The sequence below is a fragment of the Miscanthus floridulus genome, chromosome 8 (assembly GCF_019320115.1).
Source record: "Miscanthus floridulus cultivar M001 chromosome 8, ASM1932011v1, whole genome shotgun sequence".
Classification (NCBI taxonomy): domain Eukaryota; kingdom Viridiplantae; phylum Streptophyta; class Magnoliopsida; order Poales; family Poaceae; genus Miscanthus; species Miscanthus floridulus.
The window spans coordinates 149,932,609-149,953,783 of NC_089587.1; the positions used below are offsets into that span (position 1 = coordinate 149,932,609).

The 21,175-nt window shown below is 46.5% G+C and overlaps 1 protein-coding gene and 1 pseudogene across 1 annotated transcript; one reads left to right on the forward strand and one right to left on the reverse strand.

The window, feature by feature from the left end:
• Positions 1 to 436: 436 nt before the first annotated feature.
• LOC136473683 (uncharacterized) lies at positions 437 to 1,039 on the reverse strand. The gene has a single exon (XM_066471332.1). It carries the CDS (start codon positions 1,037 to 1,039, stop codon positions 437 to 439), a length of 603 nt encoding a protein of 200 aa, XP_066327429.1.
• A 7,897-nt stretch (positions 1,040 to 8,936) lies between these two features.
• On the forward strand, positions 8,937 to 13,291 carry LOC136470006 (secreted RxLR effector protein 161-like; annotated as a pseudogene).
• The last annotated feature ends 7,884 nt before the right edge of the window (positions 13,292 to 21,175 follow it).

The following is a 21,175-nucleotide window of genomic DNA, read 5'->3' on the forward strand; positions in this document are numbered from 1 at the left end:
CTTTGACTCTTAATGAAAGTTGGAATGACTTATAATTTTGGATGGAGCGAATATATTTTAGAAAACGTAGCTAGTTTGTAGCATTTGAAAATGAGTAGAACTGATTTTTTATTGCACAGGAATATATACACGGTCCATTTTTATTATTCTCGACTGATAATTGATCGTATATTTTTTTATGTTCATATACACCAACATAAAAGAGTACGAGCGTACGGATATATTACACCCGGTTGCTACTCAATTAGTACGACATTACATATATCTGGAACATATGTTGTGTCAAACTCACTCTCCGTACATCAAAATGCACAGATCATCACACAACCGCGCCGCGCGCATCCTCGAGAAGTGAAGGCTCCTCCAAACCACGTCACAACGATCTCGCAAGATCAAGATGACTCTATGCGGCTAGGTACGCTATAAATAAATATAATCATGGCGAGTAATGGAAAACCGCGGCAAAGTTCTGCGCCCTGAGCTGCTCGTAGAACATGTTGATGAACTCCTCCGCCCTGTCGTCCACGTCAAGAAGGTCACCGCACTGCAGCCAACCACCGTCGTCCTCGGCTGCTCGTACCTGATCATCATCTTCTTCCTCGTCCTCCGTCGTTTCCAGCTGATCCTCCTCCTCTTCCGCAGCCTCTGCCTCAGATGCCATCCTCTCGTCGCCGCCGGGCGAACCGAACGGAGCTCGGAACGAGCCGAAGCAGGAAGACACAGCCCCGGCCGCTGCGGCCGCGGCGCTACTGCCTTTCAGCCGTGACCGCAGCAGCAGCCTCTTCGCCGCGAGGAACGCGGAGCTGGGGCTGTCGGCGCACGAGAACTCGTGCTCCATCAGCGCGCGAGGCCACGGGTGGTGGCTCTTGCTGCGCTCGCCGCCATGGCGGTGGACGAGCGCGAGCGTTCTCCGCGCCACCTTGTGCATGAGCCGGCGCCGCTTCATGAAGAGGTACTTGAGGTAGTCGCCAGCCAGGGCGAGGAGGTAGCGCAGCCGCCTGCTCGCGGAGGAGCCGGAGTGCCGGCGCGGATTCTCCATGCGGCGGGGCCTAGCTTCTTGCGAGACACATGCAACGTGCAGTGTGACTGCTGCTAGGTTTTTTACACGAGCCTACTACATGTAATGTGTGGTGGACTGGTGGTGTGATAACTTGAGGAATCTATGTCCTGGGGCTGTACTTGGTCAAGCCGATGTGCTTTTATAGCTAATAAGCTGCGGTGGTAGCAGCCACAAATATAGGCAGAGAGTATTGAGACGAAAGTCATAGGTGACACAAGGGAGAGTTGCATGATTTCGGGGCAAGAAAACGTTTTGGTGAATCAGAGAAGCAAGCTGTGCGAGCTAACTGGCCGGCAGCAAGTTATGTATGGTACGGTGTGTGCAACTTGCTTCTTCGTGATGGTGCATGACACGCGGTCTCACATTGGCCTTCTTCATGCATCCAGTTCGTTCCATCTCAAATTATACAGAAATTGGGACTAGCTAAAGATCAAGACTTTGTGTGGTGTAAATGCTGAAAACGTCGTCTCTAGCTAATATTGTGACGAGGCTTAACTATACTACTACGTCAAATAAAAAATAAGTGACATATTTTGATCAATGATACAAGTTTCACTATTAATTTTTAATTCTTATACATTCATAAAGGGCGTACCCAGTGCAGAGAGCTTCCGCTCTGTGCGGGATCTGGGGAATGGTGTTAGTGGCAAGCCTTACCCTTGCCTGTGCAATGCGAGGAGACCGCGACTCGAACCCAGGACCTTACGGTCACAGACGGTAAGACTCTACCGCTTGCACCAGACCCGCCCTTCTTATATATTCATAAATAAAACATAAAATTATGAATTACCTTTTTTCACAAATACAGTCACCTTATTGTCAAAATAATTTACTTTGTAACAAAAGATTGGAATGGTGTGACTATAGTTAACAACGTACAAGTACCTAATAAATCAAATAAGTCTAAGGAGTTATTTTCTTTCTATGTTTGACTTAGTAGTTTCTAATGTATATATGATTGAACAGATATATCTAGTAATCTATAACAAAAACAAGGATAATTAAAATGAGACAAATAATTCAATTAGCAGACTGGTGTAATGGTCACTACTGGAAACATCAAATTTGCCGAGTGTTTTTATGTTTGCCGAGTGTATTCTCTCGGGTACTCGACAAACAAGTTCTTTATCGAGTGCTGTCATAAAAACACTCGGCAAAAAAAAAACACTCGGTAAAGAGTAGGTTTGCCGAGTGTCAAAAAAAAACACTCGGCAAAGATGGAGTTTGCCGAGTGTTTTTTTTACCATCGGCAAAGGAAAAAATATTTTTTCTAGGAAAGAAAGAGAAGAAAAAAAATGAAAAAAAATCTTTGCCGAGTGCCCAGATCTAGGACACTCGGCAAAGAAAAAAATATTTTTTCTGGGAAAGAAGAAGAAAAAAAATGGAAAAAAAAAACTTTGCTGAGTGTCCAGATCTAGGACACTCGGCAAACCAAAAAAAAATCTTTTTTTAACCCCCAGCGCCGCGTCCGCGTCCGCACGCCCCCTCCCCTTCTCCCCGCGCCGCGTCCGCAAGCCCCTCCCCTTCTCTGCGCACGGGCACGCGCACGCGCCGCCCCCTCCTCCCTCTCGGCCTCGGCGCGGCCCCGCCCTCCCCTCCTCCCTCTCCGGCGCCAGTGCGGCCTGCCCTCCCCTCCACCCTTGCTGGCGCGGCCCGCCCCCTCCTCTCCCTCTCTTCCCACCGCCGGCGCCCCTCTTCCTCCTCTCCCTCCTCTCTCTTCCCCGGTGGCGGATCCAGCGTGGCCGCCCCCTCCTCTCTCTTCCTCGGCGGCGGATCCCGCGCGGCCGCCCCCTCCCCCTCCTCTCCCTTTCTTCCCCGGCGGCGGATACGGCGCGGCCGCCCCCTCCTCTCCCTCTCTTCCCCGGATCTGGCGGCCGCGCCCTCCTCTCCCTCTCTTCCCCGGTGTGGCGGGTGGTGGTGTGCGGCGGTGGTGTGGTGGTGGTGGCCGGTGGTGGCTCGTGGTGGCGGCCGTGAAGCCAGGGAGCGGAGGCGAGACGCAGGGCAAGGGCGCCGCCGAAGAGACCGACGGCGGCCGACGGAGACCGGCTGGTGGTGGCTTTTTTTCGAAAAAAAATGTTTGTGATGGCTTTTTTTTCGAAAAAAATATTTGCCGAGTGTATTTTGGGCACTTGGCAAAGTCTTTGCCGAGTGTCCGACAAAAAACACTCGACAACTAGTTTACCGAGTGTAACACTCGGCAAACCGTTTGCCGAGTGTTTTTATGGCTTCGCCGAGTGCCCCTGGCACTCGGCAAAGCTCCTGAATCCAGTAGTGGGTTTTGTACTCTCCGGCAGGGAAAGTAAATTGAAACAGGGAAACTAAGAACTAGGTCGACGCAACACGGTTGATTTCCTTTCAAGAGAAAATATCGAAAAAATAGCTGATCTTGGCCATCACGATTACGAGTATGTACCACAACAGCATCAATTTTCATGACCACGCAAAGCACACACTTGGCAGTATGCATGCATGCTTGGCAAAAAGAATATAATTGATCTAGACATTCTAGATGGCCCACAGCTAGAGCTAGAGCTAGCAAGAGCCAGGCAGGGCCCATTTGCATGACCTCGTCGTAGTTACTTGAGGAGAAGAAGCTGGAGAACGGTCCGAAGACCGGGGGCCTCCGAATCGCGTCGCGCTTACCACGGCAGCTGTTCCTCGCGGACCGGCGCTAAGCACGCAATCACGGCGGCAGCTTTAACCTGATCGATCGCGCGCGTCGCTTTACCCTTGCTTCGTTTCACCGCAACCCAACAAAAAGCTAATACTCCGCGTTAATTTAACAGTACTAAATCAAATCACTACTACTACTTTAGCTAACCGCGTATCTGCCACTTCTAGTTCTAGCTCGGCCTTACTCCGCGTTCTCGATCCAACTGATCGATCCATCGGCAGGACGGCAGCTCGATATATCAATCCAATTCACATGCATGATAGCATGCATGCAGTGTGTGCGAGTCCAGCTTTGTTGTAACTATATATCATATTTTAACTTGGATAACCGTCTTGTTACTCGGAGTAACATACACATAGATATGCGCATCTTGGCAATGGTTTCAGGAAAAAAGGAAGTTGAAACAAGCTTTGTTGGTGGCTCTCTAGCTACGTGTTGTCTGCGGTCTGCAAGCTAAGGCTAACTACTGAAAACGTGAATTGTCCTATGGGCGAAGGAATTTTTTGTACGTTTTTTCAATACACACATACAAATTAGTCATTAATGTGCCGGTTTCAAAAATCCCAAGAGAAAAATACAAAAAACTCATAGGAAAATTCACTTATTTTTGCACACAGGGCGATTCATGTTTCCAGTAGTGGAACATGCACCTTGGTCATCATAGAGTATCTCCAAGAACCTTTCTTAAACTCACTCTTTAAACCATTAAAAACCGATCTCTATATCTTTCTAGTCTCTGTGGGGGTTTAACCCCCGATACTAGTAGGGTTGTACATGGGCCAAGCCGCTAGGGGTGGTCCAGCCCACAAGACAGCGTATGGGCCACGCCACTAGTGGAGGCCTAGCCTATAAGACGACGCCGTGCGAAGCACGACATAGGTCGGCGTGCCTCGCAAGACTGCGTGAAGATCTTCGGTGATCTAGAAAACCTGTCCGGATATACTAGATCCCGTAATATCTGTAACTTTCTATCTTGTAAAACCGATCAGAATAGAAACAACCGATCTATAACCCTACCCCCGGGCCATATAAGATGGGTAGGGACCCCCCTCGTTTTTATCTAATCTCTCATAATACAATCCACAAAGACATAGGACGTAGGGTATTACGTCAAGCTGACGGCCTAAACCTGTCTAATCGCTGTCTCTTGCGTTCTAGGTCATCGGCCCCGACGACAACATGGAGATCGTGGAGGCGGTGCAGGATCACCTTGCGCTAATCACGCCAACACCTGCAATGACATCTCCGATCCCAGCGCCCCGCCGCTGGGTTAGGAGATCCATCAGCAATGATGATCTGATCGCATCCATCGATTGGGTCACAGACCACTTTGCGGAATGTCCCAACCCAAGCCGGAAGTCCCGGCATCAGCGGTGCTGGCTGGTTGTTTAACTTCGCACATCAGAAGTCCCGACGTTCGTCGGAAGTTCCGACCGTCGGAAGTCCCGATGTTTGCCGGGAGTTCCGACATTAACTTTCTCGCGCGGACTTCTGACCCTGTGTGAACATTGTTTTCAATTAACGTCAGAAGTCCCGAGAGCTACGTCAGAACTTCCGACGTAGATCTGAACAGTTAGATTTTCACTTGGAGTATAAATACCCCTCTCTTCACTTCTAACCGTTACGGACTGATTTACAGCTGACCCACTTCGTGCTTAATAGCTCCCAAGCAACTAAAGCACCCCTCTCCTTCCCCCTTTGCTCTAATCTTCGATTCCCTTAGGGTTTTGAGTGAAAGGAGAGTAGATTAAGTGAGAGCATCACTTTGGCAAGCTTGAGCACTTGATTTCTTCGTCAAGTCGGTTGATTTTGCGTCTATTACTCTTGGGGCTTTGCCCCTAGCCGGCTAGGCGTTGCCCAAGAGCTTCCATCTTGTGGAAGAGCCTTGGAAAGTTTGTATCACCCTTCAATTTCTTAGTGGAAAGCTCAAGTGTACTTTGTGGTCGCTTTGAGAGAGGCAAGGAGGTGGAAGAGACTCCGACCATGGTGGTCACCTCAACAACGAGGACGTAGGAGCTCCTTTGTGGGGTTGCCGAACCTCAGGATAAATCCTTGTGTCCCGCGTGCTTGTTGTTGTTGTTGTGATTGCTAGAGATTACTTGTATTTGTTTGTCTCTTTCTCTCCCAAACTTCCATTTTAGGGTTTGGACTCGATCTATAGCTTGGAGGCATTACGACATCAAGGGAGTGACTCAACATCTTCACCAAACCACTAGGAAGTGAGGTTGTAAGATTATTTATCTGCAAAGTTAAATTTGGCACTGCTTTTGTAGTTCACGTAGGCGTCGGAACTGCTGACGTTTGCACCGAAACTTCTGACAACGTCGGGAGTTCCGACCCAAATGCCGGGACTTCCGACATTGACTAACAGATTTGAACTTAGCATTTACAGTAATTTTTTAGATACGCCTATTCACCCCCCTCTAGGCATTGTTAGATCCTTTCAATTGGTATCAGAGCGATGTCTTCTCTTTGCGCTTCACCGCGTGAGAAGAAACAATATCGGAGTCCGATAAGATGCAAGCCGTTGTCGTCGAAATGGCCAAGAAAATAGCTGAAGAGTTGATGAGTGCTCAAGCCAAGCTCTTTCAAGATGAAATGAAAAAGATACAAGATGAGATGAGCAAGATGAAGGAAGAATTGAGCAAGAAGGTTGATGATGCAATAAGTGGCAAGAATGATACGAGTGACAAGAATGAAACAAACAAAGATGCCGCTAGTGATATTAGAGCCGGTGAGCATGCTCATGGAAAGGGAATATATTCAAACATGAGCTTTGACTATAGACAACTCATGAAAGGTTCAACACTACATACTCCGTTCGTCAACATTGGCAAGCCACCTCACTTTGATGGAACAAGATACACTGATTGATCTTACAAGATGAAGATGCATCTCATTGCCGCAAGACTTTGGGAAGTTGTGGATATTGGTGTGATGATTCCTACCGATGAAGATAGAGAGATAACTCCAGAAGAAGTGCACAACCTCCATCAAAATGCACAAGCCGTAGCATTGGTTGCTTGTGCAAAGACTAGCTCCGGATGAGTTTAGAAAAGTGAATGGAATGGAAAGTGCAAAACAAATTTTGGATACTTTGAAAGTGTCATTTGAAGGAGATAAAAGTATGCGAAAAGGCAACATTGAGTTGCTTCATGGTGAATTGGAAAGATTTGTATTCCTGCAAAATGAAACAACAAAATCCATGTTTGATAGGCACATGGCATTGGTCAACCGCATAAGAGCTCTTGGAAGCACCGAATGGGATGACAACAAGGTTGTTAGAAAGATGTTGAGAACCTATAGAGCCAAGAACAACATGCTAGCGCCCGTGATCATGGAAAGGCCCGGTTATGATGAGATGACCCCTCAAGAAGTTCTTTCAAAACTTAAGCATCATGACTGTCTAGATGAAGATGCAATCAATGCTCATAATCAAAATCCTAATGCAATGGGATTCAACAAGAGTGCAGCCCTTAAAGCAACTCAACAACATGAAGGTCAAGGTTTAAGTCAAGAAAAGAAGAAGAAAGTGAAGGATGATTCCTCAAGTGGAGAAGAAGCAACCGATGCGGAGGTTGCATTTGTGATTAGAAATCTTAGAAAGTTTATGAAGAAGAAAAGCAACTGCAAGACCTATGGTGATGGAAAGAGAAGGTTCAAAAAAAGTTTTTGCTATGGATGTGGTCAAACTGGTCACTTCATAGCTGATTGTCCTAATGAGAAAAAGAAGCACAAGCACGACAAGGATGAAGACAAGAAGAACAAAGGCAAGAAGAGAGGCGAAGCTCATCTTGGGGAAGAATGGGAGTCAAGTGATAGTGAGTCAAGTGATGATGAGAAGAAGAAGAAGGGAGTCGCAAACATCGCCATCCACCACTCTTCTTCACCGACCATGATCTTCCCCGACTCAACTTCACCACCAAAACTCTTCTCTAACCTATCTTCACCACCGAGGCTCTTCTCCAACCTCATCGACAACGACTACTATACCCCAACTTGTCTCATGGCAAAAGGGGAGAAGGTACATACTACACCCGTTTCCTCTAGTGATGAGAATGATAGTTGTGATGAGAACATAGAAGAAATTGAAGCAACTATGATAAAGAAATTTGGTAAAAAGGCCTTCTCTAAAATAAAAATGCTAATGAAGAAATTAGAGAAGAGGGATAGATGATTAGAGATGTAAGGAGATATAATCACTCAAGAGAGAGAGAAAAATCTTGCACTTGAAGCATCTATCACCAAGGAAAAGATGAAGGTTGAGAAGTTAATCGTAGAATTATCTTTAACCAATAACTCAATTGGGAAATTGACTAAGGAACATTCCTCGGTTAATGATCAAGTAGCTAGCCTCAAGAATGAGAAGAGTATAGCTCAAGAAAGCCTCACAAGCTTGGAAGAAAAATATCGAAATCTTGAGCTAAACTATAGTACTCTTTGGGATAGCACTTCAACTTCTCCTAAGGCAATCGAAGACTCTAATGTCTCCACTAGTGATGGTTGTAAAAGATACTATAAAATTGATGTGAATGCATATACAACTAACCTTGTTGAGTTAGAGAAAAAAGACAAGGAGATTCATAGGTTGAAGATGATATTAAAGAATAGGTGCAAGTGTCAAGAGCAATCCAACAAGACTATATACAAGTCATCAAGGCACCCATCAATCAAGGAAGGCATTGGCTACAATAGGTATGATGGAAAGGCCAATGGAAGGAACATGATCAATGGTGTGCCTTGTGTGAAGTTCAACAAGGGCGTTGCTCTTGATGAGCTTATATGCAAGGCCAACAAGGTCTACATTCCAAAGATCCAACCTACAAGTACCAAGACAATCAAGACAAAGCAATCCGTTGTCCCCAAGCCACAAGCACCACTTCCACGGTGCTATGCTAGTGACTATATGTGTTGTTGGGGCAAGGATGGCAAGATTGTGGTTAAGTATGTTGGTGCCCAAAAGAGAAAGGAAATTATGAGGAGTGTTTGGGTGCCCAAGTTTTATGTGACTAACCCCCTAGGACCCAAATCCTTTTGGGTACCTAAAACAATAGCTTAATTTGTCCTTGTAGGAATATCCCTCCGGTGGAACAAGTTGGGTGTTGGATAGTGGATGCACCAATCATATGACCGGAGAGAAGGACATATTCACATCATTCCAGCCAAATCATGATCATAGTGGAAATATTGTGTTTGGTGACAATGGAAAAGGAGAAGTCCTCGGTTTGGGTAAAATCGCTATATCAAATGATAATTCCATTTCTAATGTTTTACTTGTGAATTTGTTGAGATACAATTTGTTGTCCATTTCACAACTTTGTGAGATGGGTTACAATTGTCTTTTTATGGATAAGGGTGTGAAAGTCTATAGAAGGGAGGATTCCTCTATTGCATTTATGGGTCATTTAAAAGAGAAACTCTATCTAGTTTATTTCACATCAAATAGAGTAAATCCCGAGACTTGTCTAATGGCAAAATCTAGCATGGGTTGGTTATGGCATCATTGACTTGCCCATGTTGGGATGAGGAACTTAGCCAAACTTCAAAAGGGCGAACACATCCTTGGACTAACAAATGTTTCTTTTGAGAAAGATAGGATTTGTTGCACATGCCAAGCGGGAAAACAAGTTGGAGCTAAACATCCCGTCAAGAATGTTGTGACAACCGAAAGGCCATTGGAGTTGCTTCACATGGACATATTTGGACCCATCGCTTACATAAGCATTGGTGGTAACAAATATGGTTTTGTAATTGTTGATGATTATTCTCGTTTCACTTGGGTATTCTTTTTGCGTGAAAAGAGTGAAGTCCAAGGTATCTTCAAGAAGTTTGCAAGAAGAGCCCAAAATGAGTTTGATGTCAAAATCAAGAGAGTTAGAAGTGACAACGGGATGGAGTTCAAGAACACCAACATTGAAGAGTTTCTTGATGAAGAAGGAATCAAGCATGAGTTTTCGGTTCCATACACTCCACAACAAAATGGTGTTGTGGAGAGGAAGAACCGAACGCTTATAGAAGCCGAAAGAGCAATGTTGGATGAATTCAAGACTCCAACCAACTATTGGGTAGAAGCGGTCAACACGGCATGCCATGCTATCAACCGCTTATATCTTCACAAGAAAAGAGAAAAGACCGCCTACGAACTTCTAACCGGCAAAAGCCTAAGGTGCACTACTTTAGAGTTTTTGGATCCAAGTGTTTCATACTTAACAAGAAATCCAAAAGCTCTAAGTTTGCACCAAAGGTTGATGAAGGTTTCATGCTTGGTTATGGTACTAACGAACATGGATATCGTGTTTTCAATAAAACCACCGGTTTGATTGAAATCGCGGTAGATGTGACTTTTGATGAAACCGACGGCTCTCAAAAGGAGCAAGTCAATGTTGAAAATGTAGGGAATGAAGAAGCTCCACACAAAGCAATCAAGAAGCTTGCCATTGGTGAAGTAAAGCCCATCTAAGACGAAGATGAAGATCATGTTGTGCATGACGATCTTGATCCAACCATTCATCATGTTTCATCCAATGAACATGGTGAAGCTTCTAAAACAAGAAAAAATCAAGATGGGAGATCAAATGAAGCACAAGGTCATTCTCATAAGATGGTGTCAACAATGAGCAAGTTCACCCTCAACTCAACAATGAAGAAAGAAGTGAAGTCAACCCTCCACAAGCTCATGATTGTGATCTTCCTATCGATCATGACCATGATAATGGCCCTATCCAAAGATCAACTCAAGTGCCACATCCTAGAGTGCATCAATCCATTCAATGGGATCATCCTGTTGATAACATATTGGGGAGCATTCGACGAGGGGTAACTACACGTTCCCGTTTAGCAAGTTTTTGTGAATATTACTCGTTTGTTTCTCCTTTGGAACCTCGTAGGGTGGAAGAGGCACTTGATGATCCAGATTGATGATAGCCATGGAAGAGGAGTTGAATAACTTCACTTGGAATGAAGTCTAGTCCTTGGTGGAAAGGCCTAAGCAAAATGTGATTGAAAACAAGTGGGTCTTCCACAACAAGCAAGATGAGCATGGGGTGGTAACAAGGAACAAGGCAAGGTTGGTGACTCAAGGATTCACTCAAATTGAAGGCTTGGATTTTGGGGAGACCTATGCACTGGTGGCTAGGCTAGAATAAATTCATATTCTACTTGCCTATGCTGCTCATCATGATTTCAAGTTATACCAAATGGATGTGAAGAGTGCATTTCTCAATGCCCCCCTATCCGAGTTGGTGTATGTAGAGCAACCACCGGGCTTTGAGGACCCCAAGTATCCAAACCATGTCTACAAGCTCGACAAGGCGCTCTATGGGCTCAAACAAGCCCCTGGAGCTTGGTATGATTGTTTGAAGGATTTCCTACTCAAACAAGGTTTTGAGATAGGAAAGGCTGATGCTACTTTGTTTACTCGCAAAGTCAATAATGATATCTTTGTTTGCCAAATATATGTCGATGACATATTATTTGGTAGTACTAATGTGGCTTTTTGTGAGGAATTTAGTATGATTATGACAAATAGGTTCGAGATGTCCATGATGGGAGAGTTGAAGTTTTTCCTTAGATTTCAAATCAAGCAACTCAAGGATGGCACGTTCATAAGTCAAACCAAGTACACCAACGACATGTTGAACAAGTTTAACTTGGAGAAGGCCAAGCCCATCAAGACACCCATGCCAACCAATGGACATCTTGATCTTGATCAAGGAGGAAAGGACATCGATCAAAAGGTATATCGCTCCATGATTGGATCACTTCTTTACCTTTGTGCATCTAGGCCCGATATTATGCTTAGCGTGTGCATGTGTGCAAGATTTCAAGCTAATCCAAAAGAATGTCATTTGATGGCTGTTAAGAGAATTTTTTGGTATTTAGTGCACACTCCTAATCTTGGCTTGTGGTATCCTAAGGGCTCCACTTTTGAGTTACTTGGCTATTCCGATTCAGATTATGCTGGTTGTAAAGTAACCCAAAAGAGTACTACCGGGACTTGCTAATTTATTGGTTGATCCTTGGTGTCGTGGAGCTCTAAGAGGCAAAATTCTGTTGCTTTGTCCACTGCTGAGGCCGAGTATGTGGCGGTCGGCGCTTGCTGTGCCCAACTACTTCGGATGAAGCAAACACTAAAGGACTTTGGATGTGAGTTAACCAAGATTCCACTTTTGTGTGACAACGAGAGTGCCATTAAGTTAGCAAACAACCCTGTAAACCACTCTTGAACAAAGCACATAGACATACGACATCATTTTTTGAGAGACCACAAAGCCAAAGGAGATATCGCCATTCATCATGTGAGCACCGAAAGGCAATTAGCCGATATCTTCACAAAGGCCCTAGATGAGTCAAGATTTTGTGCTTTAAGGAGTGAACTAAATATCATTGATTCTCGTAACGTGGCTTGATCCCTTGCACACACATTTGTTTGATCTAGTTAGGAGAAATGAATTAAGAAAACATTGTGTGACACTTTCAAAATCTATTTTATAATTTTCATGAGTGACTATTGCTTTGTGTTGGTTGAATGAAATCTAGTCACTTGTGAAAATGTTAGTGTCCATCATATTTTTGCCCCACATGGTGTAGTGAGTTCAAGTTTGAGGGTTTTTCTATTTCCCTATGTCGGAAGTCCCGACGTAGGTCGGAACTCCCGATGGCCGGAAGTCCCGGCTCGCGCCAGAACTCGCGACTGCCGGAAGTCCCAACGTATGCCGGGAGTCCCGATGTAGATCTGACTTTTTAATCACGCTGAGTCGGTTGCCCGATTCATTTTTTACCCAGCCCGATCCCTCCCTTCTCCCCTCCTGTTGCCCTCATTCTCTCTCCACGCTCCGCCATTGCCTCTCCTTGTGCCGCCCTCACTCCTCCTCACGCTACCGTGTCGCGCCCTACCCGCACCTCCGCCCTACCGGGAGCTCCGGCCCCCATTCCTTCTCCTTGCGCCGCCGAAGGCCTTACCGACAGTACCGGCCTCCCCACTCCCATTCCACCGCTCATGCCCTATTTTTTCCTTAGATCATGGTGGACATTCAGTTTGTGTGGTGGAGATTCTATTGGTGGAGGTGTTCGCGTTCGTCGATTTCTTCGTGGCCTGCGGATTTGGTTCCTCTTCATCTTCTTCCTTTCTCGATTCAAGGTACTACCATGGCGTCCTAACCCCAACTCCAATGTACCTTGCATTTTGAATCTCTTCCTTCTTCCTTTCTACTCCTCTATCTCCGTTGTATGAATGTATGTCGCGATTTGAAGCCCCATGAATGGGATGGTCACCTTGGGCGTCAGAGGTCCCGGAGACCATCGAAGGTTCTCACCGTCGGAACTCCCAACGCCAGACCGGAACTTCTGGCTGTCGGAAGTCCTAACTATGGCTGGAACTCCCAACCCTAGGGTGACCACTCCATTCCTATTTCTTCACTTCTCGATGTTCGTTTGCATCTCCTTGTATTATTTCTTAAGTTCCACTTTGTGTTCTTCGCAGTCATGGACGGTGGAAGTCCTTCGCGTCATCAGGAGAAGTGTTCCAAGAAGAACCAGGACTGTGCCGCTGTCCCTAGACCATCTAGTCACACCAAGGCATCATATTAGCATGGTGGTGCTGGTGGTTCCTGTGCTGCCCATCGTCGTTACGATCATGGGTCATCGGCTGCCGCTCCTCCTCCTGCCCCGACCTTTGTTGGGGATGTGCCGATTGTTGATGAAGAAGAGGAAGCTCTTGAGCGTGTCGGCCGCACCATTGCTGCTCCACCTATTCGCGCCCCATCTACTAGACCAGGCTTCGTCTCTCAGCTTGTTCCCTTCTTAGGTGTGTCGCCAATCATGCGGGAGCCCGCCATGGCTCCCAATCCGGCTGGTGGTTGGACTCCTCCTCTACCAGTGGACTATCGTCACTGGGTTAAGGACATTAGGTCCATGAGGGGCAGGGACCTTTATGCTAAGGATGAGAAGGATCTACGACTTGTGTATCATTTCTGGCACCCCTTCCATTATGACTTTTATGATTCAATTCTATATCGGAAGTTTTTGAAGAAGAGGGAGCCACCGGTCCTTCAGATGAAGTGCATTGATGCATACTCTCTTGGCAAGTACAAGGAACCCAAGCTGGAGCAGATGGTTTGTGATATACACTCAATGGGGCTGTCCTACCTGCTATAGTTTAGGAAGCATTGGAACAACGAGCTAATCTATCAGTTTTATGCTTCTTATCATCATGAGCGAGACCCTACCGGTGCTGTTGACATTATTCATTGGACCACTGAAGGCAAGCATTATAAGGTGGACTTCATCACTTTCTCTTGCCTTCTTGGTTTGAGTCACAGCGACCGCACTGCTACTGAGTTGACTGAGTATGAGGCTCTCGCTTTGGAGGAGTACCAACATATGTATCTTGATGGACACACAACTGATGGCCAGACAGTGTTTCTGAAGCCCTACTATTATGTTCTAAACAACATCTTGTGACAGATCTTGTATCCGAAGGTAGGTAACTCCACCTACCTTTGTGATGATTCACAGAAGGTGCTTCAGCGATTTGGCGATGAGTTTCAGAAATTTTCCATTAGCAAATACATTTGGAACAAGATACATGATGCTACTGAGGATCCGGTAAAGCATCTTCCCTATGCACCGTACATTATGCATGTCATTGAGCAAGTATCCAACATCCGATTTCCCTATGACACTCAGCAAAAGCTCCTCAAGATATCCAACAAGACCTCCATCATTGCTGCTAGAGAACTGAGGGAGAAAGCTGATGCAGCCAAAGCTAAAGGGAAAGGTGCTTTGGGTTCTCGCTCTCGCCGTGGTGCTTCAACACCTACTGCTGCTGCTCGCTCTTCTAGTGTCGAGCCCCTCTCTTCGTCCTCCTATGGAAAGGAGCCCAACAAGTTCAAGTTCCTAATGACATACATGTTTGGACAGTGTTGTGCGAGTGCTCAACGTGAGCACGATATGCAAGAGAGGCTATATCGGTTGGAACAGCACGTAGGGATTGTCTCTTCTCCTCTACCACCGTTTGTGCCTCCCCGTGATCTGTTGGCTCTATATGATGAGGCTTGTGCGGCATACGAAGATGATGTGACTTCTCACCCTCATGGCAAGGGCAAGGCGACGTAAGCAGACGAGGATTACATCGAGGACGATGATGATGAAGACGATGATGGTGGTGATGACTGTGACCATGATGAGGATGATGACTACGAGGATGAGTAGTTGGTTTTTCATGTGGCCTACCCCTTTTGGCACTTGTTGACAAAGGGGGAGTGTTAGGCTTTGATATCTTGTAATAAGTTAGTTGGTTATTTTGTTTCAAGACTTTTAAAATCCTTAGCATGTAAGCACTTTGTCGTGTGGTGGCCACTTTGTGATGGACAAATATCTATATATGTTTGTGATGAATGATTGTAGGACAAGTCATGATTATCTATCTAGCTTATTAACTTGTGCTTGTCTATACTTGTGAGGGTGCATGTATTTTGATGGCCATGTGTTGCTTCAAATTTCTACTTTGAAATATTGGCCATCATTTTCTTTTTATTTGTTGTGTGAAATAACATGTCATATTGCAATTTCTTTTCATGGATATCTATTTGTTCACACACACTTGTTGCACCCTACGGATTGCAAAATTTAGGGGGAGCTTTTGTCTTGAGGTATGCAAATCATGTATAGATGATTCTAATTGATATTCAAATTCATGCATACATCAAGGGGGAGCTCTTCATAAATTTTGGGGTTCAAAAGCTTTAAATTCCTTCATTCTTATAAAATCCTAAGTTGGTTGTCATCAATTACCAAAAAGGGGGAGATTGAAAGTGCATTTGCCCCCTATGTGGTTTTTGGTGTATTGATGACATCCAAATTTGGGACTAATGTGATCTTAATGAGACATGTCACAGCTATTAGTCCCATGAAAGAATCAAAGAGTTGATAAAGATGAAATGGTATTCCTCAATTCTTGAAGTTGAAAAGGCAGACAAACTCAAAATGCTCTCCAAAGGTTTTAATTTGGTTTTTGAGTTTAGGATCCACCGCACTATAAAGAGGGATGCAAATTTAGTTGGTCTGAGGAAGATAGAGTGCTCAAGCATTAAAATAAAATCAAAAGAGAGACACTCTAGCACTCCACGAGCACATAGATTATTTTTCTGTGACTGTTGGTGTCGGAAGTCCCGACGTAAGCCGAAACTCCCGACAGTCAGAAGTCATGACTCTTGCCGGAAGTTCTGACTCCCAGTCACTTAGCCTGTGCGGTGATTGTGGACGTCGGAAGTCCCGACGTGAGTCAGAACTTCCAACAGTCGAAAGTCCTAACCCAAGGCGGGAGTCCCGACATCAGTGGTTCTGCTAGCTGGCTGTCTACCCTCGTCGAAACTCCCGACGTACGTCGAAAGTTCCGACTGTCGGAAGTCCCGACCCAAGCCAAAAGTCCCAGCATCAGCGGTGCTAGCTGGTTGTTTAATTGCGCACGTCGGAAGTCCCAACATTAATCAGAAGTTCCAACCGTCGGAAGTCCCAACATTTGCCGGGAGTTCCGACATTAACTTTCTCGTGCGGACTTCTGACCCTGTGTGAACAGTGTTTTCTATTAATGTCAGAAGTCCCAAGATCTGCGTCGAAACTTCCAACGTAGATTTGAACGGTTAGATTTTCACTTGGAGTATAAATACCCCTCGCTTCACTTCTAACCGTTATGGACTGATTTACAGCTGACCCACTTCGTGCTTAACAGCTCCCAAGCAACTAAAGCACCCCTCTCCTTCCCCCTTTGCTCTAATCTTCGATTCTCTTAGGGTTTTGAGTGAAAGGAGAATGGATTAAGTGAGAGCATCACTTTGGCAAGCTTGAGCACTTAATTTCTTCGTAAAGCCAGTTGATTTTGTGTCTATTACTCTTGGGGCTTTGCCCCTAGCCGGCTTGGCGTTGCACAAGAGCTTCCATCTTATGGAAGAGCCTTGGGAAGTTTGTGTCACCCTTTGATTTCTTAGTGGAAAGCTCAAGTGAACTTTGTGGTCGCTTTGAGAGAGGCAAGGAGGTGGAAGAGACTCCGGCCTTGGTGGTCACCTCAACAATGAGGACGTAGGAGCTCCTTTGTGGGGTTGCCGAACCTCGGGATAAATCCTTGTGTCCCGCGTGCTTGTTGTTCTTATTGTGATTGCTAGAGATTACTTGTATTTGTTTGTCTCTTTCTCTCCCAAACTTCCATTTTAGGGTTTGGACTCGATCTACGGTTTGGAGGCATTACGGCGTCAAGGGAGTGACTCAACATCTTCACCAAACCACTAGGAAGTGAGGTTGTAAGATTATTTATCCGCAAAGTTAAATTTGGCACTGCTTTTGTAGTTCACGTAGGCGTCAGAACTGCTGACGTTTGCGCCGGAACTTCTGACAACGACTGATAGAATTGAACTTAGCATTTGCAATAAATTTTTAGATATGCCTATTCACCCCCCCTTTAAGCATTGTTAGATCCTTTCACTATCCCTTTGGGCTGGAGGGTGCGGGATCTACATACCAGAATGCCATCCACCACCTCTTTGTCGACCACGTCGAGCGCGGCCATGTCATCGACATCTATATGATCGACCCGACTGACTCCAGTCAGCCTGCGCCATGGTCAACATGGTAGCTATTTGCTAGCTTTCGGATGAACCCTCTCTTCCGACCGAATCTCTCCACAATGTTCTGAACGAGAGCCCCGATGATTATTCTAAGGGCTCAAGCAAGACCATATCAAGCTACCCACTTTCCCTCTGGGGTTTGGGGGCATGATTTTCCATGTCAGCCACGACTGCGTCACCAAGGATGGCAAAACCACTGAAGAGCGCGAAGGTCGTCTACCGAAGAACGTCGATCGCCGTCGCCAAGATGCTAAAGCAGCCCAAGGGGGCGACGAGGATATTCGTGGTCCACCCCATCATCAACATAATCTAGAGGAGGCATTTGACATGGTGGGCGACCAACCAGTCTACCAGACTCCAAGCGCCAATCTAGCCGTTGCTTTCAACGAGCTCGACAAACTCCCTCACACTCTAGAGGTCGAGAAGGTCCGAGCACATATCATAGCAGCGCAAGTCCAAGTCAACGAGTTCTGGAACGACACCCCATCTTATTCCACCGCATCAGCTCATAGCCGCTGCTCCTGTAGCAACAGAGGAGGCTAGCATCACAGCGCCGAGGGCCCTCGACCTCAGGCTAGAGGTCCTTACGTCTATAGAGGATCTAGAGGCAACTACGAAGCTCATTCATGCCATGATGGCCTCCCACCGTGCCCCAAGGAGGTCGAGGAGGCAACCGCAACTAGGACGTCAATCAACCCCTCCCTCGTGACCTTCATGACCACATCAATGCTGACGTAGATGTCTGCGGCCGCATCAAAAACAGTAGGTCCACACGCTACGAAGCAGAGATGGAGTGTCGCCAACAATTCGACGCTAAAAATGAGGGATTTGCTACCCTTCAAGGGCCACTTCCCGCCGGCGCATTAGGACTTCACCCCTTCACGGAAAGGCTCTGAGCCATCCGATGGCCTGTGGGTTTCAAGATTCTTGGTGTTAACACCTATGACAGAAAAGGCCAACCCTGCTCAGTGGCTAACTCTATATGAGATTGTTGTGAGAGCCACAGGCAGAGACAAAGATGTCATGCAAACTATCTACCCATCATGCTTAACCAGTCTGCGAACAACTGGCTCGTCAGCCTATGGGAGAATTCCATCTGATCTTGGGATGACCTCAAGAAAGTCTTCACCGATAATTACATGGCTATGTGTGAGAAGCCTGGCACCAAGTATGACCAGGAGAAGCTTCATCAATCCTTTGGGGAGTCCCTGCGTGACTTCATCAGGTGTTTCTCGAAGACAAGAAATTCTATTCCCAACATCACTGACGGCGAGGCCATGGCCACTTTCACCAAAGGACTCCAGCATGAGCAACTCCATGGGAAGGTGTATCGCAAGAGGCCCACAACCAGTGGTGAACTGATACAAACAGCAAATCGGTATGCTGACGCTGAAGAAGCCGAATGGGATGCCTGTTCCACTCACCACCAACGCCACGACGATGACCGTTGTGAAGATAGGCGCTACAATGACCGCGACCACTGTTGTGATGACCAAGACCACCATGACAACCACGACTGCCGCCAAGATGACCACGAGCCCTGGCGTGATGACCGCCTAGATTGCTCGAGAAGCAGACAAGGCCACCGTCACTAGCCTGATAACTCCATCAACACCTTCAACGCCCGTGCCAAGTGCACCTAGGACGCTAATTTTAGCAAGCTGCTAGATGGCCCATGCCCTATCGACAAGGATGCCAAGCACACCATGCGAGAGTGCAAGGGCCTAAAGATAGCGCCTGGTGGTGAATCATCAAAGAAACCATGGCGTGACGATGATGAGACCAAAGATGGTCAAGGTGGAGAATGAGGCAAGAACAAGGGCCCAACCTACTAGGACCCCACCAAGACTGTCACCACCATCTTTAGTGGGAGAGCTATCTCTGAAGACAAGCAGGAGCAGAAGCTTGTAGCCTGACGTGTCATGTCGGTCGCTACATATGATGGCCCCGTCGCTGATCCCAAGTACCTCAACTAGTCAGAGCACCCAATCACCTTCTCTAGGGCCAACCAGTGGTCGGATATCCCATACCCAAGGCATTTCCCACTCGTCCTGGATCCCATCATCAAGGACGTGCACTTCCAGAAGGTCCTCATCGATGGAGGGAGCGCCCTCAACATCCTATTCACTGGGTCCCTAGAGGAGCTAGGGATCAAGAAAGAAGACCTTACCCCCATGAACTCTCTGTTCTAGGGGATCATTCCTAGAAAAGCGTCCTGCCTTTAGGGCAGATTATACTACCGGTACAATTCGGCACCACCAAGCACTTCTGCGTCGACTATGTCAACTTCCTGGTTGTCGACTTCAACACGACATACCATGCCATCCTTGGGCAACCAGCACTGGCCAAGTTTATGGCCGTGCCACACTACACGTACCTAGTGTTGAAGATGCCAATGGAGCAGGGGTCCTCTCCCTGAGCGCCAACCTCGATGTCGCCTACTCCTGTGAGAAGGAAAGCTTCACGCTCGCCGAGGCTATGGACATCTCCATCTACATGCAAGACTGCCTCGCATCTTCATAGCAGATTTCCCCATAGGACCTAGAGATCCCAATCATGGAGGTTACCCGAGCATCAACCAAGTCCAAGGAGGTGAATGAAGTGGTCCTCATCCCTGGTGACTAGTCTAAGACTGCTTGGATCGGGGCCGACCTTGATCCCAAATAGGAAGACGCGCTCGTCAGCTTCCTAAGGGAGCATGTTGATGTGTTCGCATGGAAACTGGCAGACATGCTCGGCGTGCCTTGGGAGCTGATTGAGCACTCCTTAAATGTCTCGGCGACCACCAAGCTGATCAAACAGAAGCTTCGATGATTCACGCAGGACAAAAAGGAGGCCATTAGGGTAGAAATAACCCAGCTTTTAGCTACCGGCTTTATCAAAGTGGCGGATCATCTAGAGTGGTTAGCCAACCTGGTTCTTGTAAGAAAAAAGAATAAAGAATGGAGAATGTGCGTTGATTACACCGATCTCAACAAACACTGCCCTAAAGACCCCTTCGGCTTACCTTGCATTGACAAGGTCATAGATTCTACAGCTAGTTGAGGGCTCCTGTACTTTTTAGATTGCTACTCTAGTTATCACCAGATCACATTGAAGGTAGAAGGCCAGATTAAGACATCATTCATTATGCCCTTCGGCGCCTACTGCTACATGACCATGTCCTTTGGGCTCAAGATCACGGGTGCAACTTATCAAAGAGCCATCTAGCGCTGCCTCAAGGACCAAATCAGGAAGAACATCGAGGCTTATGTCGATGGCATGGTGGTTAAGTCTAAGACTGCCGACACCCTCATCACCGACCTCACCAAAGTTTTCAAAGCCCTAAAAGTATACCGATGGAAGCTGAATCCCACTAAGTACATTTTTGGTGTTCCATCCGGTATCCTGCTAGGAAACATCGTCAGTCGCCGCAACATCTAAGCTAGCCCAGAGAAGATAGCGGCGGTGACCAACATGAAGCCACCTACCTGCGTCAAGGACATCCAAAAGCTAATGGGGTGCATGGCGGCTTCAAGTCGTTTCATATCCCATCTTGGCAAAATGGGACTCCCCTTCTTCAAGCTACTCAAGGCTCAAGAGAAATTTGTTTGGTTGGAGGACGCTGACAAGGAATTCACCGAGTTCAAGCAGTTCCTCATGACACCTCCAATCATGACTGCCCCCCAAAAGGATGAAACCCTACTAATCTACATCGCAGTGACCAACCAGGTAGTCAACACCGCCATCGTTGTTGAATGAGAAGAGGCCAAACACGCATACAAAGTCCAGCGCCCAGTATACTTCATCAGCGAGGTCCAAAACAAGTCTAAGACTCGCTAC

Bases quoted from the DNA above. Each gene is read 5' to 3' on its own strand.
- LOC136473683 (XM_066471332.1), bottom strand. From the start codon at position 1,039: ATGGAGAATCCGCGCCGGCACTCCGGCTCCTCCGCGAGCAGGCGGCTG.